General features: G+C 36.3%; 1 protein-coding gene across 1 annotated transcript in view; it reads left to right on the top strand.

Moving 5' to 3' along the window:
- Nucleotides 1–25,596, top strand: part of Thsd7b (thrombospondin type 1 domain containing 7B) — a 705,560-nt gene that overhangs the window by 181,575 nt on the left and 498,389 nt on the right. The window contains exons 3-4 of the mRNA XM_027936850.2: nt 8,613–8,861; nt 21,804–21,973. Of these exons, the coding sequence (XP_027792651.2) occupies nt 8,613–8,861; nt 21,804–21,973 (419 nt within the window). The remainder of the gene's footprint in view (nt 1–8,612; nt 8,862–21,803; nt 21,974–25,596) is intronic.

The raw sequence follows: 25,596 nt of genomic DNA, 5'->3' as shown, positions 1-25,596 counted from the left end.
GTATGTGTGCGCGCACACACGTGTGCATGTGTATATGTTTTCTGTTGCTAGTAATGGGGAATGCAAGGGTAATGTGTAGTTTTATTTGTTCGCTTTTTTTTTTTTTTTTTGTCAAGAGGGTGGTTTTGATAGAGGAATTTCCAAGTTAGGTAACTGCCATTGTTTTCCAAACCTGGAGGCCAAGTAGGCTTTTTCTTTTTAATGCAACTTTAGGATGTTATAAATTTGAGTCTGTAAACAAGCACAGTTCTCCCATGCCAACATGGTTTTGAACTAAAAGGCACAGTAATTCAGTTTTAGCCTTGGTCAATCTATAGTTTTGCTGTTTATTCATTACAAAATTGTTTCTCTTTTGGGGAGCCTCAGTTTCCATCTCTATAAAATGAAAGTAGTGGCCATAACCTTCAGATAATTGCTGATACAGCTTTCATCTCTAACTGGTTACATGCACACCCACAAATATGAACCAACATATCATACTTAGTGCTCTGTCCAAGAAATTTGGAGAAGATTAAATCTGTTATATTCTGAAACTTGCACTGCATTTTAAATCTGCTGAATAATGTTTTCTAGTGATGGGAAATGATCATAATACTGAACACATTCTATTTTGATATAACATCACACTCAAGGATATTCCTTTTCAAAAATTTAATATCTCCATATATCTGTATGCTTATGTCTATATCTATAGAACAATCTTTGTGTTCCACAGAAGAAACTGAACAGCACATTTAAAACCTAACTTCATATTGCTACTTTAGATTTACTATGTGATTTTAGGTTTATTACCTATTGAAAAATTTAAAATTGTATAAATGGAGATAAGAAATTAAGAGAGGTTTTAATCATACAGTTTTATCTGAGAAGTAAAAAAACAAACAAACAAAAAAAAAAAAACCAGGCTGTACATCCCAATTTGTGCCCCTGTTAGCTGTAAATACTAACCTTAGATAAATAAGTCATAAGTACCAGGTTAATTTGGCTAAGAAAGGAGGTCATAGAAAAAAGAAAGTTCATGCACTTTTCCAGCTAAGGTTTCTCAGTAATCCTCAATGATTTTTCTTGGTAGGTTAACATTCTTGGTAAACTAACATTTTCAAAATTATCTTCAAGTCTCTATTTATAAAACTCTGTTTATTGAAATATCTTTATTTGCTGAATCTCATGTTGTAGTAGGTGGCAAGGCTCATTTTGGGTTCTGTTTTCTCAAGCAGTTAGGGATTTACATAAGCCTTGGCATATGCATATTTTCCTTATTCCAGTTATCATACTTGTCATTTTTTTTTCATACATTCCTATTATCTGGACTTGTGGCAGACAAATGCTACCAGTTTGGAGTCAAAATCATTAAAAGTAATAGCATACATCCTGTCTGATTTCCCAGATCTAGGCTCCTTTAAGCTGGTCTCAGTTCTGGCTCATTTGTCTTCATTTTTTTTTTTTCACTCACATTTTTATTCCTTGGTGTTATTTTCATGATGTGATCTTGCAAACATTCCCCAAGTTAGAATCTGTAAGCTTCAGGAGCAACTGTTCCCTTGTTGTTATGCTCTGATTTGGGTATGGGGCTGCCATATGGATAGTAGTGTTTTTTGCTAAATAATTGCAAAACAATGCTTTTGTATGGCCCACGGTTTTATTAAGGGTTTCTAAAGTGCTTTCTTAGTTGCAATTTCACGTTTACAAAGAATTACTTTTTAACTATGAAGTCTATTTTGGAAATATTCAATTAGATACACTGATTTTATTTAATTTAGAACAAAAGTAAAATAAATGGAAATACTTTCACAATTAGACTCTTAACTCATACATTTTTAATTACTCTAATCAGTACTTTCTCCCTGTGTAAGGTAAATTTAGCTCTCTAGGAATACATTGATTTATAGATGGGATTAATATATGGCTTTAGCAAAGCTTTGTGTCACATAACTTTTCTGTTTCTGGTCATAAATTACAAAATGAACACAAACATGTATTTCTGCTCTTTTCTGGAAGCCTTTTTAAATGACAGTAATGAATAAAAAGACACAAACTCTTAAGCACAAATGCGATGGCAAAATATATCTCCACTGAAAAGAAAGATCAGCAAATTTAGGGAGCTGAAAACCAGATGAGTGGTAAATCATGCAGCAGCATGGAGGAAATAGAAAGCCCTCCTTCAGTTGGAAAATGTGTTAGAAGTGACACAATTTACATAGCATAATTGCATTAGACACACATCTATTGATTTATCACGTTTGCCTCTTCTATCGTGCATGGAAATTTATCTCACTGTCTTTTTTGTAGTTATATTAGAGCCAGTTGTCTGAGTTCTGGTCAGTGACATGGGCAGAAGTGAGAGAAGCCACTTCCAGTCAAAAGTCATGAGTCGCCCTGAGCCATCTTCCTGCTCGCCCCTCCCTTTTTAAAGGTGAACTTGGAAGCCACATATTCCAGATGGTGAATCTGTAAGGTAGACACAAGCTGAATCCTTAAGGCTTAAGTTAGAGGAATAAATGCAGAAAGCTGGATAACCTACAACAAATTTTATGAAGAGACAAAAATGGAATAAATAATGGAAATAAAAATAAAGGAAGACTTTTTTAAAAGACATTTTTATTGGTTCTTTTTAGTTATACATGACAGTAGAATTCATTTTGACATAATTATATAAACATGGTATATCTATTAATCTAGCTCACACCCCCCATTCTTAAGGATGTACATGATGGTAAGATTCATTATGGTGTATTCATTTAGGAAAATTATAAGATATTGATTTTGATAAAGTGTTGAGATTCCAGTTTGTTACAGTACTGTAGCTTATTCTGTTCCAACTTTAATATAAGATTCTTGGAAGTACTAGACATTATAGATGCTAAATGACCAAGGATGAGCATGTTTAATGGTTCTAAACATTAACCTCTTACCTGCAGAAGATCACATAAGTATAAAACATTATCCTTTGATCATGCATGTTCTCCAAAAATCCATACATAGTTTGTAAGCATGCTTCCTTTCTCTAGTCAGCTACCAAAAATCTAACATCCAGATCTACACAGGTGAAGCAAATGACAGGAGATTTTTATCTTGGGAAAGAAGCAAGCTAAAAGTAAAGCCTGATGGAGACCAATATTTAAATTGCTCCAGTAAAATGGCCTGACCTTTGCCTTGTTAGCTGATGGTAATATCTATCATTTGATAAGCCCTACCTATAACCAGAGGGCTTCCAGTTTGCATTTGCTATTTCTTATCCCAGTCCCTATCACAAAGGATCACCAGGTATTTGAGCGGAGTCCAATGTGAAACAGACCAAAATAAGCAGAAGTCAGAATAGAATGAGATAATGTAAGAAGCAAGAAATACTTTTAAAACTCACTTTAATATTGTGAAAGATACAAGATGAACTATGGTAGTCATGAAATAAAGATAGGATGATATTTTAAAAGAATAATTCAAAATAAATCATGAACATTAAAATCTAATTACAAAATATGCTTAAAATCAGTAGATAATTTTGGCAAAGTCATTTGGAAAGAAAAAAAACACATGGAAAGTAGGGCAAAGACATAAAAATTACATAGGTTAAACATCTGCCTGGTAATGGTTTAAAAAATGGAGGACCTATAAAACATACATGAAGATGAATATCAAATTGATGATTTAAATAATGAAGAAGGAAGGTATAAAATTTTTTTCTGGAAGAAAAATTATGAGAGTATGACATTATGGTACTGGGATAGGGGAAAATTCCAAAGTATGGCATAAAAAGCACAAGCTACAAGAGGAAAGGCTGAACAAGGGGAATTAACATTTTTGCCACAATAACATATCACATGAAAATCAAAAAACTAATTGTGGGAAATATAAGAAAAAAATAGAGGTAGAAACATAACAGATAAAAAAAAATATCTTAAATGGAGGTAAAGCAATGCATCTTCTTTCTGGAGGCTCTGGGGAGAAGCCATTTTCTAGCTTTTTCCTGCATCTGGAAGCTGTCTACATTCCTCAGTTCAGAGACCCTGCATTGCTTCAACCTTTGCTTCTATCTTCACATCTCCTTCTTTGACTCTCTGACCCTTCTTTCTCATTCTACAAGAACTCTGTGATAGCTTTGGGCTCACCTGGATACTCTGGAATTATCAAACCAACTCAGGATTCTTAATTACATCTGCAAAACCCCCTTTGCCACATAAGGTTACATATTCACAGATTCCAGCCAGTACTTGTGAACATCTTGGGTGGTGAGGGAGTGGGGCCATTATTCTGCATGCCCCAATATGCAGGCACTGTGGGCGGATTCACAGATTAGAAAATCTGAGTCATCACTAAAAGGATGAAGAGAACATGAAGCTCAATGGTAATCTGGAAAAGAAATGAATTTTCTCAATGTTTTTGAAAAGTAAGTTCAAGAATACCAAGAACTGAGAACAGGTAGGAAAGGAGAAATAAGATCATATCTAATACATTTGAGAATGCAAGTATTCATGACTCAACTCTAGGCAATAATAGTATCTCTTACATGTACAAGGAGGTTCAAAACATTACCTGTGGAATTGCAAGACATTGAGCACAACCAAAGAGCCCCTAATTGGGGAATGAATAAATGAATTGCTGCATATTAGAATATAAGTCAGCAATAAAAATAAGTGCACTCTATCCATATTTATTAACACGTAGATCTAGAAGTCACATTATTACACAAGGAAAATATTTTCTAGGACAAGTGGTGTAACAAAATAATATTGATTCAAGTTTTAAGAAACTTGTGGCAATGCTATTTGCTACTTATGAATATATGTATATTTATTTAAAGTGTAATATATAATCTAAAATAATGCAAATCAATTTGAGGAGTTAGGGATTAGTGGCAGAGAACTTGCCTAGCACATGCAAGGCCCTGGCCCTGAAACAAAAACAAAACAAAACAATTTGAGAATAGTGGTCATATAATGGAAAACAGAAATGTAACTACAATTGCAAAGATAATGTGAATTTTCCTGGATTTGTAATTTTTAAAAAATTTATATGAGAAAATTTTGAGCTAAATCTAAACCTTAGTATTTACTTGAAAGATATCAGAGTATTTGTTTTATTAATCTATTTTCTGTATATTTGAAATATTTAATATTGTTTTAAAGTGCTGGTAACTGAAGTACTAATGAATTAGGGGTACTTCACTACTCTTTTTTATTTTGGAAGCGTTTCTGACCTTATTTGTAAGTTGAGAGATTTCCTTATATTTTCAGAAAGAAAAAAAAAAAACTATAGTAATTTTTAGGTTTCAAAGATTCTCTTTACAGTTGAATACTTGCGAAGTAATTTACAGAAGACAGCATGCTCTGTAAATGTCAAGGAGGTATAATTACCATAGCATCTCCTGTTTAAAAGAAAAATCAACAGTGTCTGAGTGTCTGTTTCATTAAAAAGACACACCTGCCTTCTATGAAATAATTGATTCCCATTTCTGTCTCTGGACAGTTTTCTTTGTGGACTATAGTTTTTAAGGTGATTCTACTTACACTACCCTTGGGTGTGAGCAAATCACATTTTATTAGTATTTTATTCTTGTGCAGATTACAAAACTAGGTAGTCAAGAAATTAAAATCATGCTACTATATTGTGATACAGAATCTAGGATCCAGATATTTGTGATTTATCACCTATTGTTCCTTCCTCTATTCCAGTTAAATGTAATCTTACTAATCAAATTAGAAGGGGCCTGATGTTTTCATCATTTCAACCAAGGGGATGGATTGTTGTAGCTAACATTAAAATAAGTAAATCTGTAACCAATGGGACATATGATTTATCTTAACAAAAAAACTTCTTCAAAACAAAAGAAGATCCCTTTCTCAAAATGCAAAAGCCTCACTTAGTGTAATTCCATGCACTTACTTTTGTTGTTGGAGACTAGTGACTCCAGTGGGAACAGTCCAGTCTGTGTGAGAGAGATGGGAGTAGAATCTGGTAAGTGGGAAGAACCAGGCCACCACTTCTACCACAGGGAACTAAATCCTGCTGGACTTTATAGGAAGAAGAAAGTCCATCTTGTTAATTGAAACTCATTTCTAAAAACACGTACACGTTGAAAAACTTTATTAAGTTTATGCATTAGTTTGCTCAGGCTGCCATAATAAATGGCACAAACTGGATGGATAATCAACCAAAATATGTTTCCTATTTTTTGGAATCTGGCAGTAAAAAATGGAGGTGTTGGCAGCACTCCTTTCTTAGATCTCTCTCTTTCAATTTGTGGCTGTCTTCTCTGTGACTTTTCTTGATTTTTCTTCTGTGTGTGTCCTAATAACCTCTCATAAGGACACTAGTCATTTTGCATTAGACCCACCTTAATGCCTCATTTTTAATCAATTACCTCTTCAAAGACCCTATCTCCAAAAATGAGGTTGCATTTCGAGTTGCTGAGGGTTAGAACTTATTATAATGGTTTCAGAAAAGTCAAAACCTAGAAACTTCGTTGATTGACAGTTTTCTAATTATGTCACACTAAAGAATGAGGTGGTTCCCTTACTCCACTCCATAGTGCCCCCAAACAGTGACAATACATTCGTTGGGTGGTTGGGTGTAGCTTTGCAGGAGACATTCTTCCTAGTGCATTTTTATTCCAGGTCCCCCAAACACCACATTGGATTAATGGTAATGTAGTTTATACTGCTCTTTTCATTTTAGAATTGCTAATATGATCTAACTAGATTGTACAAAAGTAAATACTGTATCAAAATTTTGTTTTATGTTATTTTCTCTTTTTCTATTGGAATGACCTATTAACTGTCAATGGCTTACTGAGGGATGCCAGTATGGAAATCTCACTATAATTTATTCATCAATGTGGACAAGTATGAACTTGTTTTACTCCCTTCTGATTACTATCTTTTGTAAATAGTAGCTCCTTTATATGTGAGTTTTTCCATGTTAGGAACCCGGAAGCAATTTAAGACTTCTCTCTCTGAGCACATATGGAGGGGCCATTATTAAATTGACTGTAGCCCCTTATTCTACTAGAGTTCACAGGCTCAATTTTGGAAGTCAGCATTAGAATATTGACTTTTCTTTAGTGTACATTTCTATGAAAACTATACTTTTTCTCCCAAAGTAATGGATGCCTTTGAGTAAAAAATGAAAGGCTAACAATGAAGTGATGAAAAGAATGCCAATTAATGTTTTGAAATATTATATTTGCTATGAGTTTGATTTTATTGCACATACGGTCAAATCCATGTTTTCTAGGCCATGATGTGAAACCTTTCTAGGCCAGCTTTTGAAGAACTCTCATAATATCTATCTGATTTCTTAGTTTCAGCAAAACAAATTAGCTTTTAGTGTTTCCCAAGAGAGCTTGTAAAGGTTTAACAATTCATCCTCAGGGGTTAGGAAGAGAGGATTTGATTTATAGCAGTTGCCAATTTCTGTAGTGTAAATATTCCCAAATTGGCCAATTTCAGGTTACAGAAATATAGTCAAGCGTCTTGCAAAATTCCTAAAAGTTAAACAGCTGGCTCTTGGGAGATGTATAGCCATCTCCAGTATTTCCGTTTTCATGATGTGTGATTTCAAGGCTTGCATATGCTGCCCCTTGACTTATAATAGTGTTCTCTTTGTGCCTAAGAAGCTTCCATTTATCTTTAAAATTGCAGCTCAGATACCCTTCTCCCTAAACACTCCCTTTCTGCCCCTGGATTCATCTCCACTTTACCAGTACTGGTGCTCTTCCTCATAAATGCTTTTATGTTGGCTTCATCACCATGTCACATTATCTCATCCCATTATTTATATTTTGCAATTAAACTCTCAGTCTACTTGATTTCACTCAATTTTTGCAGATTAGGAAATTGATGCTCAGAGCCTAACAGTGTGAGGAAACAATCAATACCCTATTTTAAAAATTTCTAAATATTTATAGGAATAGGTAGATGGCTCTAAAGCTTCCCGTACCTGTTTGGTGAAGAACAGGTTATATAGCCTTCCTGGACTTAAATTTTCTTATCTGCAAAATGAAGATAATAAAATCTAAGTTCCTATAATTGTTGTGGCCTGTGAAGTGCAGCGCAGTTGGGAACCAGTCAATAAATGGTAATAGTGGGCTGCATCCTCAGTGAAACACCCTATTAAGGACTTCTGTTGTTTCTGATAATGCTCTGAACAGGGATAAGATGTACCCACATTCCATATGTATTTTGCCGAAGTAAAAGAGCTTCATTGTTTCCAGTAAAATAGAGTATACAATCTCGGGTTTTGTTTTTTTTTTTTTTTTGGTTCCAGGGATACTTAACCAAGGAGCCACACCCCAGTGCTTTTTAAATTTTTATTTTTTTTTAATTTTGAGATAGGTTTTTGCTATATTGAGGCAGACTTTAAACTTGTGATCTTCATGCCTTGGCCTTCTGAGTCACTGGGATTATAGGCATGCACCACCAAGCCTGCCTAGAGTACACATTCTTAAAAGTGATGTCCTCTAGTATGCTATCATTGATGCACTGTTAAGAAGTATATGTCTTCTTCTTTAAAGCTTACACTAAATTTAAATTTTTTCTTCTCATGGTCAGAACTTAAAATTATGTTGATTGCATTTATTTCATCTTGTCCTCATGTTTTCTGCTATTGTCCTTCAGCCTTTGTATGCAGGACTCCTTCCCGCTGACTGTTCAACCTTGCCTCATGCCAAAAGACTGTGAAACCTCCGAGTGGACCTCCTGGAGTCCCTGCTCCAAGACGTGCCGTTCAGGGAATCTATCACCAGGATTTAGGAGCAGGAGCCGGAAGGTGAAGCACATTGCCATTGGGGGTGGAAAGGAGTGTCCAGAACTTCTAGAGAAAGAGGCCTGCATTGTTGAAGGAGACCTTCTGCAACCATGTCCCAGGTAGTGTGCATTCTTTGGTACGAACATTTTTATTTTATTTTATGACTTCATTTGGAGCGGTGGTAGGGATGTTGACAATAATAAAATTAGCTAAGACTCACTTATTGAGTCTTTCCTTGGTATAGAAGTTCCATACTTGACATTATAGGGTGGTGGGTTAAGAGCATGGGTTTTGATGTCGACTCCTTGTGTTCAAGTCCTGCTTCTGTGGATTTCTAATTATATGGATTTAATCCAGTTACTTAATTCTAGTGCCTTGCTTTACTCATCTACAAGCAGTTCTTACTTCACCTAGTACTTGGCACATAGTAAATGCTTAGTAATTATTAGTTCTTATTATCTGACATGGCACACCTAACTCTAATAAAAACCTCTGAAACCTTCATACTAATTTTGAATGAGTCCATTAATGGTCATACGTTATATAATTCCTGAGGTTGCATTCTTCATGAGTGACAGCACTCTGGTTATAGTGCATTTTTGGCTGCAAATATTACTGCCATTCTGTGGCATGATTTCTATTCCAGAATCTTTAGGGAGCCAGAGGGAAAAAAGGGTTATCTATTAATAACTATATTTCATCATGTTGGTATCAGTTATAGTCCAGGTTATATTTCACTAGATAAAGGCCTCCTGCATATCCTCCTTTAGATTGTTGGCTTACTGGGGGCCAGGTGGGTCTGATACTAGCAGATCTTGTTTTTTTAAATATTTTTATCAGTTATTGATGTACCTTTATTTATTTATTTGCTTATATGTGGTTTTATTTGCTTATATCTGAGACTTGAACCCAGTGCCTCCCACATGGTAGGCAAGCGCTCTACCACTTAGCCACAACCCCAGCTCCCAGATGTTGATTTAAGCTGGCTGTTCATAAGTCTGTTAAGGTTGGATTTGTGGTAATTTCTGCTGGAAATCTGCCCTCAACTTTAAAAAATAATTTTTAAGTTATAGATGAACATGATACCTTTATTTTATTTATTTATTTTTATATGGTACTGAGGATCGAACCCAGGGCCTCATATGTGATAGGCAAGTGCTGTGCCATTGAGCTACAACTCCAGCCCCTGAACTTTATCTTTTAAACTCTTATCTATTTAAAATAAATATTTTTTTCATATTTTATGGCCTTAATAACATTTAAGAATCATGCCATCAAACAAAAGCAAAAACAAGGCAAAAGTAGTTTCTTGGGTGAATTAATTATTTGGTGTCGTGGGAAGGGCGGGTGGGTTATAAACCCAACAGGTGTGCCTGATGGGCTGAATCTGGCTGTTCCTTAACCCTGAAATAATGTGTTTTGAGGTAAGGGTTAGAAAGGCAAGTTTCTGTTGTGAGATTCTTTGTCATTCCATCCTTCACTTCACAAGTGGAATCAATTTTGATTGGAGTTGATTTTTTTTCCAAAAGACTTCTTACTTTACATGCAGAAGAGGTGAATGAAGTTCATGATCGTTTACACACTAACCCACAGTCTCACAGAATTCTTCTCTTTGTGTTCAGTATATATCCACCTTTCCAAACACTAATTTTTGAGCATACAAAGACTTGGAAAGGGCGTGTTTCTGGGGTCTCTGTCCCTTTTGAAAGTGGATATACTTGAATTAAAATTGCATCTCCATGACTTACTAGCTGTGTGAACTTAAACAAGCTATACAATATCCCTAAGACATTTCACATTTCAGTAGAATGTGTCTAAAAATATTGTTTGTAGTATACGGTTGAAAAATGAGACCAGATACTAACATGCCAGGCCCAGTGCTTGGCATACAGGGCCACTAATAAAGGGGTGACCATTATTGTTGCTATTTGCAGGTGGACTTTTTTTCCTCAATAAAGAGAACCCCTCCTTTCCTTGGACTGCATGCTATATTCATTTCATGAGATAGAAACTTATTTCTTCTGGGTAATTTGAAAATCATTTTTTCCCCATACAAGTGTAATTCAGAAGTTTTCTTAATGATTGGCAGGCAGGGATGGAATCTGGGTTAAATAGCATTGTATTTGTGCCTATGTCTTTATTCGTTTCATGGAATGGCAAGTGCCTACTTCCTGCCATTTCAATAGTTTATCAGTAGACTTACCCCATTTTTTTCTCAATAACTATTATTATTCTGTTGAAGTCAGAGTAAAACTTTCCTGATGATGCTAAGAAAGTTGGGTTGCATTTATATTTGTTAAACTATGCCTATGTTTCATTGAGTATTTATAGTGGACCAGTAATTATAACAGATTTAGAAATTAACTAAATATAAAGACTATTTAGAGTAATGACAGTTTATAATCCAAATGGGGAAATTTTGTGAGTGAAGGATGTATAAACCGACATTGTTAAGATTCGGTTCAAGCTGTCTCTGTTGAGATGGACTGTATTCTCCCTTGAATGGATTTTTTTCCTCCTTTACCCCAAAACACATCTCTCCCTTGAGATACTCTGCAATCTCCCTTGAATGTGTATCTACCTTCCTAAATAAATCTGTGTCTCTGAGGAAAAAAAAAAAAAAAGTTTCAGCTGAAGTCCTTTTGGCTCTTAAGTCAGTGTTCTTCCCAGTACATCACGCTGATTCTCATATAGGCTCAGTGAAGATTGCACCAAAATAACCAAGATAAGAAGAGGAGATATATATATATATATATACACACACACACATATATATATATATACATATATATATGCATGTATATGCATATATATATGTATATATGTATATACACACTCAGGTGATGAGGGGAAAACATTCCAAGGTATAGTAGAGATGTTCTTTATTCCCTACCTATTAGTGTGTGTGTGTGTGTGTGTGTGTGTGTGTGTGTGTGTGTGTGTATACACACAAAAAAATATATATATGCAGTTATATATTAGGATATGTATTTATTTGGAATATATATCTTGTATTTATATCTTATATAGAAGAAAAAGATATATATTATATATACATACATATATATATATGTGCATAATTAAATGCACCATCTTTTACTCCAAAAAGTTTGGAATTATTATAAGTTGATATGTATGCAAGATGAATTTCTTCATTGATCTTCATTTTTTTAAATTTGATTTTGTTTTTATATTTTTAATTTTTATTTATTTATTTTTAGGCATAATGATCTTCATTTGATTGATCCTTAATGTCTGAAAATTGAGACTGGCAAATTTCACTGGTGATGAACCTGGCCCCCTAATTCTATTTTTTGGAAATGTTGCTGATTTTGGAATTTAGTAAAAACAAAACAAAAAACCTTTCACATGATGAATCTTTAGGAAGTAGTTGTCTTGGAGAATTCACTGAAATATCAACCCCTGCATTTTCTGTTGAGAATGATGTGTAAACTAATGATTTTACTTGGTTGTCGGAAGAAGAATGAATAAATAACAGCAACAAAATTAACATCAGTTGACATTCTTATTTGTCTGAAACCTGAGCTGTGGCCTCTACCACAGGAAAGATATACCACACAGAATAAAGGTGTGCATTAACGTCTGTTTCTAGTTTGACATCAGTGATTGAAATTCATTGTGAACAAGGCAAATGGAAACAGAAATCTATTAGGGAACGGAAATACCCATTATCCTTTCCCAGAATTCATGAGCAATTCTTATGCATCAAATAATTAATTCACTCCATTTCTCCCCAGCAGGTAAATGTACATTTCTCTTGAGTCTTCATATTATTTTTTCAACTGTCTCAGAATGTGCTTTGGCTTTTACCCTCTGTCATGTTTGCAATTGAAGATATGTTGTTCATTCATTCAGCAAATACACATTGAGTTCTTGCTTTATGCCAAGTACTATGTTAAGTGTTTGGGGTATTTCAGAGAATACCATAGACTACTTTCCCTCCCCTTGTGAAACTTAATGAAGAAAATGAGTAAACTATTCACTTGATGTATACGTTATGGAAAAATATAAACTACTAGAGCAAGGTGAAAGTAAAAGCTTCTGGAATGCTGTGATGGGAGTCAGCACAGGTTATAGAATTACACAAAGCCTCATTTGAACAAACAGGGTTTGAGGAGGGGATTGGTATTTAAAAGCATATGATATGTCAAGAGCTTTGTAATGTTTTGAACAACCAATAAAAAAATAAAAAATAAATAAAAATAAAATAAAAGCAGTGAGTAAATTAGCTACTCAGGTGATGAGGGGAAAACATTCCAAGGTATAGTAGAGAAGTTCTTTAGTCCCTACCTATTAGTATTCTTCAGTTGCTTAGCTCTTTGGGACAGTCTCGTCAGCTGGGCTTTCTTCACCACCATTTTAACTATGAATCCTGCATGTCAGTCCCTGAGGCATGATACAAGGAATGTAACCAAGAAGAGTCCATCATAGAATTACTCTTTGGAATCAGTAGATATTGCCTTGGAACAAGTGACCAAACCTGAAAGGACATAGAGACCCATCTATGTTATGCTGATGCCAAAGGTTTAAAATAACATGGGGGTTAGCACTGGGTAGCCTTAAGTTTGTTTCAGAGGTGTGGGTTTTGACCAAAACTCACAGACCCCAGAAACTTCTTCCTCCAGCATTACACAGTTGACTGGCGATTTTATGCTCCCCTACCCCATCTACAACATAACACTCACAGAGTATATTGATATGGGGAATGGACATGAGAGAGTCACTTGTCACTTTCCACTTTCACTCTTGCTGCGGTTCTTTGTGATTACTGGGCATTGTCCTCTGTCCCCAAACTATGAGAAAATGCAGTGTGTGAGATGCCTTGCACTCGGTTCTTTCCTGTGTCCTGATTAACACCTAAATCATGAGCCCCTATGTCTCAATCAAGGGGAAGGAGAAATGTATTTTAACACCTTAAAGGTTGAGACAGCTTTGTTTACTAGACAGTATAAAGACAAGTGGCACAGGACTGTAATGTTTTAAATGCTTCATGTCACAGGTCTGAGACACAACCTGATTCTGGGACAGCTGTGATTCAAGATCCCTTGTGTTTAACCAGAGAACTCCAGTGTAACTGGAGCCACTGTGACTAACACACACGGATATTGATAAAACGTCAACTGCAGACATCTTTCTCAGAAGTGACACCTCAGATGACCCGCCAGCAACTTCTGCCACCCCACAGGGAGGCAGCTGTTTTCATGTGAAAATGGCTGTTCTATCTCTTAGATGATAATTTAAAGTTCAAAATTGAATAGGAGACAGCATTATTAAATGGTGACAGTGACCAATGCAGAGTAAAACTCTTAAGAAAATCTCAAGGCAAAAGTTTGATGGCTGACAAGTATTACATAGATAGATTGTGATATCACTATACAGAAAAGCCAATTTGTTAAAAATCCCTTCTATGCTCTGGTCTGGCACTGAATAGATAGGCTCTTTTAATCCATACTTCCTGTTTCTGGTGTGTATGAATTGATCCTAATTATGGGAAGGCTTGAAATTCTTTACAAAAATTCTGTCTGTGCAGACTCATGCTGATAGATTTCTCTGGGCCCCTTGCACACACACATACCCCATTGATTTGCTTGTTAAACAACCAGCCTGGTTCTCCTTGACATCTTTTTGAGGCACTGATCTCAATTTTAGATTTTCTAGATGGATTTATTCTTCTTGAGAAAATTCTGGAGATTAGCTGATGGAATTTCTGGATATGTATTCACACCAGAGGTGGTGCCCAGGAAAGAATGGAGAACGAGAACCTGCCTTGATTATGTGCGCCCTTTGCCAGTTGAAACAGACGGACATGTCTTTGAGGTGATGTTTGCTTAGCACCTTCTTGGGCCTGCCGCTGTGTTAATCACCAGAGAATTCAGAGAACTGACATTTTCAGTCACTTAGCTTATTTATGTTAGGAATCTTTTATCCTTTACTGTTTCAAACTAGAGCACACAAAATATTATCACCATGTTCACTAAGAATGTTTAGTGGTTGATAATGTTCTCATCCATCATCTCACACATGTGGATGTAACCTATTTTGTTTGTTTCTTTTTTCTCCACTTTCGAGTAGCACCTAGAAAAAGTGCGCAGCTTATAGTAAATGCTCAGTAAACACTGGATAAATGACATGATTGAGTGTAGCACCCCAGAACAGTACTGCTCACAGAGTACTTTATTCCATGCAAAGGGCTACTTAATAATGTGCACAAAGGACTCAGAGGTGTTTTTCCAAAGAGAAGATGAAATTTACATCATCAAAGAGATCAAATAAGGGAATCTATCCAGGACAGGAATGGACATGTGAAGCTTGCCATGGTCCAGAATGGTCCTCATGTTCCTGCTGACATTATGTTTGGTTTTCCAGGTGAAAATCATGGTTATATGAGTTGCTTCAGAAATGGTGAGGATAGAGTTTGCCTTCAGACACATTACCAACTGCGTTTTCTGAATCTTCTCCCATTGATTTCTATCACTGTACCTAATGTCCTCCACGTAACAGGGATTCACAGAAGGACTTTCAAATGAATTAAGGGATTCCTTTAGAAAGTGCTGGTTTTATTTAGGTAAGCAGCTTTTCTGCAGCAGTAGAGGACTGGAGGAAGTCTAACCTCAGGAGAATCTGGTTTAGGAAAGGAATAGCAATTTTTAAACCTTTTTATTGGGTCGGTCTGTTCTGGTGTGTGTTGTTTCATGAGTCCCCATCAGGCCACTTGATGTCCTCCTGGATGGAAGATTTGTTCCCCAGTTAGTCTAAGAAAGTTAACGTACTGTTAAGTGCTGTGCATAGCGATAGAAGTCCATTAATAATACATATGTGGAGTTTGGCAAGCAAAGCCATCTGCTGAAGAGCAAAGAGCTTTACACTTCAGAGTGGCTTTCCATAATCAATAGCCCCACTCTACCCAATAAAAAATTACTGGAGCATAAAATGCATGAAGCTTGATCAGTTCCCTTTATTTTGGTCGTCTGTTCAGCAAAATATGACAAGTTAATTCTTTTCTAAATGCCTTTACAACTTTAAAAGGACAACAGACATTATCATAAATTAGTCATGCTGCAGTACACTGATTTTTAATATACACACACATTTAATTTGAATACCTTGCACTAGCATTTCAGCCCAGGAGTGTTTGCAAATCTATATGTGCTCAGTCAAAACATGACTATTAACTGATGCAATTATTCTTTCAATCTGCCATCATTAAATCACTTAAGATTCTATTCCATGTTGCTGTGCCTTAAATCTAAGCCTTTGGAAGAAGGAAAAAAGAAAGCCATACTTGGTAAGCAATTCTAAGACTTATAAAAGTGACAATGCTTGGATTCTAAAGGGCAGAGGTTGCTGTAAATATGTGCTAGTCTGGGCATCTTATTGCTATTAGCATTACTTTCTGTCACATTAATAGGATGAAGGCCTTTTAAGAATTGTCACTGAATGTGCCAACTTTCCTAATTTAGACTTTGATAATTTAAGCTAGCTCTACTTATTGCTTTACAGCAATGAATTCTTACTTCTGACTCCCTTCCCCCCTCAATTTAGGGACTAGTTTAATTATGACTCTCTGGATCGCACAGCATGACTCCCAGGAAGCCAGGCTGGAAATCTAAGTTATTTAATTCCAAAATCTTGAGTAGGCTTTCTTAATCCAAAATTTGTTTCCTGTATCTCTTGATGAGGATATATATTTCCACAGTTAGAAGATCTCTTTCTTTGAGTTAATCTCTGTTTCTTTTTTTAAGCTACATATATATCTCCTGAGAATGATAGCATATTAAATCTTAACTGTTTCTACCTCGTGTGGATACATTTATTGACTATTTCCTAAGAGTACACTTAAAATAAGAAGAAATATGAAGAAGTTGGGTAATGAGTTTCAGGTACCAGGAGAAAAGTTATAATATATGATTGTTCTGATGTTGGGGATTTAGTTCCCTTCACTGGACTGTGTGACTTAAATACTCAGTGCCAAGAAATCACACTGCTAATATGTGGGGCAAAAAAAAAAACAAAACATTGAAGTCATTCATCACTCCTTTCTTTCTCTCCAATCCCATTTCTAATCTGTTAAAAGATTGATTCCTCCTTTAAAATATATCCAAGATCTAATCCCTGCCCACCATGCTCACTCTTATTGCTACAGCTGAAGCTGCCATGGTCTCCTCTAGACTTCCAGAGGCCTCCATAATTCTCTGGCTTCACCTCCCCCTTCTCCACCCAGTAGTTAGGATGGTGCTTTGAAAGGTTAAGGTTAAATTGCAATACCATGTCAACATTTTCCCCAAACCATCACATGATTTCCCATTGTGTTTGGAAAATATAATCCTTACTTGGACATGCAAGGTTCTGTATATGGCCTGACTCTTGACTTGTCCTCATGTCCTGCCTTTGCTCCTGTACCCTGATACCCTTGCCTCAGCCACACTGGCTTCCTGTTGTCCCTAGGGCATGCCAAGCACTCGTGCTCCTGGACATTTGAACATGCTCCTCTCTCTGCCTAGAACACTTCCAGTCCACCTAGTCTTGTGCTCATTTTATTCAGGATTCTGAGGATTTCCCCAGACCATGTCTCCCCTCTGCAGGTTATCTGATACTATGTTATGTATTGTTGCATTTTTGCCTGACTATCCCACTAGAAGACAGTCCTCCAAGGTTAGGGACTTTGTCATGCAGACTGTTATCCATCCCTACTGCCTGAAATCATCATCATGGCATAGTTGGAGCTCAAGAATTACTTGTTGAAGGAAAGGACAAGTGAGTGATTCATTTGCTATTTGGGACGGACTGTTTATTTTTGTAAAGCCGCCTGCTTCTTAACTCCTTTCTGGCTTCAGTCTCTTAACATATCTTTATCTTAACTAAAATGTCACTATAGCAGTTGTCTTCTCTGCAGATTCAGAATTTGAGTTGTTAGCATTGCCCTTTTTGGAGGTTTGGGGTTTCAGCGTGGCTGACAGTGGGTATGCTTCTCAGTGACAGTAGGGACATGGAAGTCAGTCCCACCGAATGGACCTCTGGATCACCTAACACTGAATGATTGGGGGGCTGTATGCAGTATTTGTGTTTGATTTCAGTGCTTTAAAGGGGCATTCACCTTTAGAAAGTTGACATGTATATTTGAATTTTTATTATTAGTGGGAATTTGAATTTTTATAATTAGAGATTCCTTTATTTGACTTACCTTTGGTTTTATTTCTAACTTACAATTGTCTCCTAAAAATGCTAAAATTAGTGGGTCTGTATTACCATAGTGCTGTAATCATAACATGTATGGCCATGAAATATTCTTAAATTGTGTTTATGTGTGAGAGTGGAAGAAAAATATTTTAGCAGTATGAAATATGTGATATTGGCAGTTGTCCCTGACAATATCATTATCACAACAGAAGGTGTACACACACACACACACACACACACACACATATACACACACACATTGTTTGTCAGTCAAAAGTGCACTTTATCCAAGTCATACCAATATTTTTTGTTCATGTCATAGTGAGACAAGTGGCTCTCTATTGTTTCCTGAAGTCCTGATTGGACTTCATGGGTTGTCCATTCACTGTTTTATTCACCAGAATGCCATTTCATTAAGAAGATGTGCTTTTAGAATCAGATCTACCTGACTTTGAACCCTATTCTTCCCTTTACTTTTGTGACCTTGGAAGAGTTACCTACTCTTTTTATTTTTATTTTTTTGAGAGAGAGAGAAAGAGAGAGAGAGAGACAGAGAGGGAACATGAATAATTTTTTAATATTTATTTTTTAGTTTTCGGTGGACACAACATCTTTATTTTATTTTTATGTGGTGCTGAGGATTGAACCCAGCGCCCCGCACATGCCAGGCAAGCGCGTTACCGCTTGAGCCACATCCCCAGCCCCAGAGTTACCTACTCTTTATACCAATTATTTTATCTGTAAAAGGGGAAGTGATATTTTTATCATGGGTTGTTAGGCGATTAAATGAAGCAATGCACCTAAACTCATTGGTGCAGTCCCTGGAATAGAATAAGCAGTCAGAAAATGTTGGCTGTTATTTTTATTACTTGAAGGATCTGTTATGATACCCTAGTAGCCAAATAAATAAATGCCATGTTTATTTTATTCAGACAGACCCTTTGTAAAAAGCAATTGATCCTGCACACTTGCAAGGGTAGGGGGCCACAAAGATTGATTCATTTCTTTATTCCATGTTCATCTGCTCAACTTGAGGCATTCACACAGCCAACTTCAAAGTGCTTCTCACTCCTAAGAGGTGGGACTCTGGTCTTTGAGGCTCTCCATGTTTCCCTCCTAAGCAGGAGGACAAAATGAGGACGTGTTGAAAGGCATCAGAGTGGCGTGGTCTTTGACACAGGCTTAGTCATTAAAGCAAGTGTCCTGGGCATCAAGAAGTGAAGTTTTCCGGAGGCCAGAGGACTATCATTGTAACAGCTTCTAAAGGAGAAGGGGAGTAACGTTTAGCTGAGCGGACTCCTTTGATTTCTTATTCTGTCAGATCCTGAGACACTTTCTCAGGTTGGTGGCGTTCAGGGTGCTCGGATTTTATGGCTGCCGAGTGATTTGTAACTAAACATAGATAGAGCTTTTGAAAAACATAAAGTAAAAGAGGATGAGCAAGGGCTATGAAATGATCCACATTCAAAAAGGAGTATAGAAGTTTCTGACTGGGTGCTTTTTTTCCCCCTCTGCTTCTTGCTGGGTTGGCATTTTCTCTGAGGTAGTAAACAATACCGATAGTGATAAATGTTCTAAATTTCTTTAGAGATTTTGCCAATTGCCGGTGAATGAAAGTTGGGTACTTTTGGTTAATGAACTACCAATAGAGTTTTTGTTACTTTATATAAAACCATAGTCATTAAACTTTCCTTTTCATTTTTCTCTCTAATGATTTCTCAGATCCCTCCATTGCTAATTTTTATAAGGTCATGATAAATTAATTGAAAAAGCAATTTATATAGTATGGCCTATTCATTTCAAACAGGCAAACAAATTACCCTGACTTGCTATAATTCTAAAACTTTGTTTTTTTAATGCTTTGGTGAACTTTGGTCGTCATAATGTACGCTGTGGTAATCCTGGATCCCTAATATTAGGGCATCTGATGAAATTTTCATAAATCAAATGTTAAGAGTGTGTGTGTGTGTTCATATGTGTGTGTCTGTCTGTCTGTCTTCTGAGGCAGCAAGGGGCAAATAGTACATGTAGAAGGATATTAGAAAGGGAATTGATATTTAGTGAATTTATATTCAGGGTCAATATTTGATATTATTTTTAACATTTTATAAATGTTCGGAAAAAGTCAAATTAGCAAAGCTCACATCCAGACAAGGTCAATTTGACACTAAAGCATGCTTGTCATCTATACCGCATGGCCCCAGTTTGCAGGTCTTTCTTATTGCTTGTACCATAGCAGCCCTGAAGTTACCTGCTGTATCTGACTCCTCTGGCTTTTGCCAGAGAGTTCTTTAGGGAAGTCCTTGAAGGGGAGGGTTCGAGAACTTAGTAACCATCCAGCAATACAGACCCTAGTCTGATTGCATTTACAGAGCTGCCTGTGTCCTGAGACTCAGAAACAAGAGGAACAAGTCCTCCACTTTGGTGACCATGCAGTTAAGATGAGAATTCTGTGAGAAGGAAGGGCTTCGGAGTTCTCCTCTGAAGAAGGGCTGTCTCTGGAGAGAACTGGTCCTCTCTTAATCCTAGGAATTAGAAACATATTGCTGTATCTACTCACCTGGCCGGAGTAGGACCTGAATTCCACCCTCCAAACTCTTCACGTACCTATGGATAAATTTTGAAGCTTGGAAAAGCCATGTGAGATTGAGGGAGAAAAATTGTGTTATAACAAGCCCCAAATGATTGTCTAAGTCCTTTTTTTCTACAATGATCTTTTTACAAGATGAATGGTTATCAGCTTTCAAGCTTTTTAGAATGATGTATTAATTGCAAGGGGTTTGGTCACTGTTAGGTTTCTTAGGGATTTGCTTCCTTATTTTGATAGCTATTACTTGATTTCAGTTTTACTCTAGTTTCTGTAAGGTTAGGGTCTTGGTGACATGATTTTTTTTTAAATTTTTATTTTAAACAATCATAAACCCAAGAAATTTTTCTTTATATCTGAACTAGGACAGAAGGTAGGAAACTGTCCTTAAATTTTTGTTACTATTTCAGTAGTTGGGCTGTTGGCCTTTTTTAAACATTTTTTTTAGTCTGTTGGTGTTTATGTGAAGGCTGTTTTGGGCTTGAGGAATGGTATAATAACCCACAAAAGAAAATTATTTCTGAAGTAATCATGCAGATATTAATACAGTGCTATGATAGTTCTGTTTTCTGTATGTTGTATACAAACTACATTGTGGGTTTCTGCCTTATTTGTGTGTGTATATGTGTATGTTTATGTGTATTAGAGAGTTTCCTAACCAATTATAAACCAGGAAGATATATTCCTGAGTCAGTTTAAGTAACAGCATGGCTGCATGTATAAGTGAGTATTCATCAGTTAAATGTAGTGACACTGTTTTAACTCATTTTTAACATATACTCCTTTGTCCCAGTAGCAGGGAGTCAATTCAATGGATACAAAAATTTTCCTGCTTCAAAAAGACTGAAATGTAGAAGATTATCTCTGCCTATTTGAAATAACATATTCACAAGTTCCTACATCCACACACTACACTGCTAATTAAAATGGAAAGGCTAACTTTCACACACTGTCATCTGGAAGGCTGTGAAGGGTTTCCAGTTCCTTCCTCTAATTCTTCACTCTTTTTTCATTTTTTTGGACCTGAGACATCCCAATGTTTAGCCATATTAGTTTCCCTCTTCAGGTTATCATCCCATGCTATTACAATGATGGACTGCTGTGGTTGTCTTGGGACTACTAGGGATTAGTCATTCAATGCCAGTAGACTTCTTTATCCATAAAGACTTGGCCCTAGAGAGACTTTCATATATACTTGATGTCATGACTTGTTTTATTTAGAACTGTATATTTTCCTTATTGCCTCTTCTTCTTTTAAATAAATCAAACAAAACAGGTATTCCTGGAGAACCTCTGAGTGGAAAGAATGCCAAGTCTCTCCCCTCCTGGAGCAGCAGGACCCCCATTGGCATGTGACAGGACCTGTTTGCGGCGGTGGGATCCAGACCCGTGAGGTGTACTGTGCCCAGAGCACACCAGCAGCCACTGCACAGAGGGCCAAGGAAGGTAGGCAGCCAGTTCCTGGATAGATGGTGCTGCTGGTTGGAAGGGAAATCAACTCCAACACCATCTCCTAGTCATCTTCTTGATAAATGGACCCTTAGCATTCAAAAACTTAATATTTGTTTTGTTGACCATTTGCAAACTACCCTCAATTGGGGAATAGTTAAACAATAGTAATAATAATAACATCTCTCACCAAAGGTTTGTTGTGAAATTTAAGAGAACAACAGTACCAAAGGTGTTTAGTGTAAATGGATTCTACATGCTAAGAGATTGGTGTGCTCAAGTGAGACTATTGGTAATGAATGAATAGCATTTGTTTTTCTCCTCAGAGTATTTTTTTTTAAATTTTGTGAGTGTGAAAATTTCTACAGGCATATCCCTTTCAAGTGTCAAAGAGCCACTTTTTATAAAAAATTATTTGTAAAACAAAAGAAGGGGAGCAGAGGAGTAGCTTTCTCCATATAAAACTCTCTCTTAGGCAGATACACCCTCAGCACTAGTCCCTTTGTTGCAAAGTTTAGGTGAGTGATAGCATGTAGAGTCTGGGAAACCTGCTTCAATTTAGGCAGGTCAATGGATTAAAAAGCCAAGCACGGACAGCAATACTTCTATCCTAGAAAAATGTGTGGCCTCTTCCAGCCATGTTGGAGAATATGGGCAGGGCCTATACAGAATTGGTAAAGGTAAGATGTTTCCTTGGACTTGCCGAGCATGAGTACGCCCTTACGCTGTGGACTTTGTTTAGGATGGAAGGTGAAAGCTTTCTTGGTGTGGTAAAGCATGACTTTAATTTAATTTATTTATTTATTTGGAGTTGGAGAATATCATGCCAAGTGAAGTAAGACAATCCCAAAGAACCAAAGGCCTGAATGTTTTCTCTAATAAGTGGATGCATTCCTTCTCTTGTGAAAACCTTTTTATGCTAGATACTTTTGTGGTATGGACTCTCAGAGTTGTAGAAATAGATGATCACCTTGTATCACAATTTTTATAGACTCCTTAGCATTTTGCTTCAATAATCAAATTTACAGATCTGCACTTGTGGGGCCAGCATTATAAATAATAGTAGCTATATTTTCTTTCTTCTCTAAATTCACTTTTGGAAAGTGAAGACTGACTTTCTATTTCAATACAAAACATGACTTTGCTTACTTCTCTGAATTTGGAGAAGCAGAATTTAGATAAAACACTCTAGGTTATTTTATCAAACTTTGGTGGTCTTTGCATTCCATCTCCTCTCTTCTTCCCTTTTATTACAATCTATAGTTCCAGAATCTTTTAGGAGGGACACATAAATTTTTTAAAATATAGAATTAATTTTTTATAGCCTACCTATCTATTTTCAGGTTCAGTGTTGAATCATGCATTGAAATTTGCATCTTCTGAAAGTTTCTTATGGATCACCTAAGTTTCTAAGTTTCTTTTACCTTAGTATTTCCAACTCTCTTAATTGAAACATACTGGGCAGAAAGATTGCAATTACGAAGAAAGTAGAAAGGTGGTATCTTAGACTTGGAAATTAGGTGCTGCATGGTGGGGGACAAATAAAGAATGGGGGTTACTTACAGGTTTAGCAGCCTACCTGCTTCAGGCATCCAAAAAAGAGGAAAATATCTTAGCATAATGCATACTTCAAAATTCGTACCAGGGTTAACATGGAAACAAAGTACTTCAAATCTCTCAGTCTGATAGCCCAATTCTCAGGAAGAGGAGGTCTAATGAGAAGCCAAGATGTAAACGTATCACTGTGTATCATGACCATGAACTCCTGAACAGCATTGAATGCAGTGAGTAAAACCATATTGGCATGGTCACATTAAACTCATGCTAGAGCTTACTACTCAACTTTGTAGTTGTTATCAAAGTCTTTATTTTGCTCTTTTGTGCAAGTAAAACTGAGGGTTATTCGACAATTACATCAATTAATTAAGCCTCACTTAGTTGCCTCAAATTTGCCATCCTCCTGCCTCAGCCTCCTAAGTGGTTGAAATTACAGGGTTCTCTATTGTGCCCAGCTATTCCTTTCTTTTAAATGCTTTCCTTTCTTCCTGTTATCATTTCTAGATTGTTTCATGACAAACCTGGCAACATGGAATTTCTTCTTGGCCCAAGATAAAATCAAGAGAACAATTGAGTTCCTGCTGTAAGAGGCCAGCTGAGGGTTTGAGAAATGAAATAGGCAGCATTTTAATTTTCTGACCCCTTCTGCTAATGTAATAAAGGTCAAAATCGATGCCATGTTTTGCATTTCAGTTTCTGTGATCAACTTTTAAAAACTATTATTATTTTAAATTATGGAGGAAGAAGGCATTTTTGTAGCATTGATTTCAGAAAGTCCTTTCTTAGTCATAGATGACTTCACCACAAGGTTAATTTTCCCTTAGACTCAGTTATTCTCTCTGTTGACTCCCTGGAGTGTAATTGCTTATCTTTCTTTCCTTATAACATTCGCCCATCCACTGTAGGTTAGCTACTATGCATTCCAAGACCCTGACCTTAGAGGAATCCACAGTTTTGGGAAGAAAAGACAAAACTCTATTTACATGGATCTCTCATGCATTAGAATGTAATAAAATTCCAGATGCCAGAATGAAAAAGAATGCTGATTCCCAACTGTTTCAAATTTCTTAAGCTAGCCTGGATCCTGAGGATGAATCATGATGTTGATGTGGTTCATTAATGACTTAACTTTGGGGATTGCCTGTCCCCTTTAGATCTCATTCATGGTGTTTGCAGAGCAATGTTTTGATACTTTTTGAAATATTTACCTGAAACTGTCGTTCAGTGTTCATGTGCTATTTTAAATGCAACCCAAATAATCCTGTAACAACCCATAAGAGAAGTATTACCAGTAGTATAAGCAAAGCCAATAGCATTGAGAATGAAATGAGGAATACTTATGATTTTGTTTACCAGTTGTTGTTTTATAACTTAGAGGCATCTGTAAAAGTGGATGCTTACCTTTAAATCTAGAATCTTGGATATGGTAAGACCACTTTCTTGTTGCTCTTTTCTCAAATAAAATTAAAGCCACTCAGTCTTCATTCAAGAATCGTTCTCAGAAGGTAACGTGTGAGACATATCTTCAAAATCTAATAAAGACTAGGGCAAATTTATTCTATTTATAACAATGTTTCCCAGAGCCTGGAATATCAACAAATATGGAAATATGTGTGTGTATGTGTAAATAAAATGTTTATGTTTATATATATATCAGACACACACATTTATATGTTTCACATTCATTGTTTGGCATCAAATAAACATAGCTATTTTAGGAGTGAGACTCTTAAGGAGCAGCTTTGAACTGTTTGTTAAATTAACTGGTCACCTCCTCTACCCCACTAGGGCTGTCTTCATTAGGCTTGGCCCAGAGTTGGTGTGAAGGGAGAACACGAGCAGATAAGGGACATGTCCTGGAATGCTAGGTGTTGTAGGAAGACATCATATTTTAGGTTTGAATTCTGACTTGGAAGGAAGTTTTATCAGCCACTTAAATGTTTGTACTATTCATAATTCATCCCATTGTAGGCACTATGGTGATTTGGTAAGTTAAAATAGATGATAATCATTATTTTTTTTTTATCCGTCCCCCAAACAATTTGTCACGTACCAATGTCACG

Source organism: Marmota flaviventris, chromosome 11, assembly GCF_047511675.1.
Source record: "Marmota flaviventris isolate mMarFla1 chromosome 11, mMarFla1.hap1, whole genome shotgun sequence".
Classification (NCBI taxonomy): domain Eukaryota; kingdom Metazoa; phylum Chordata; class Mammalia; order Rodentia; family Sciuridae; genus Marmota; species Marmota flaviventris.
Note: the sequence above shows the minus strand (reverse complement) of the source record. Positions and strands in the feature narration are given on the sequence as shown.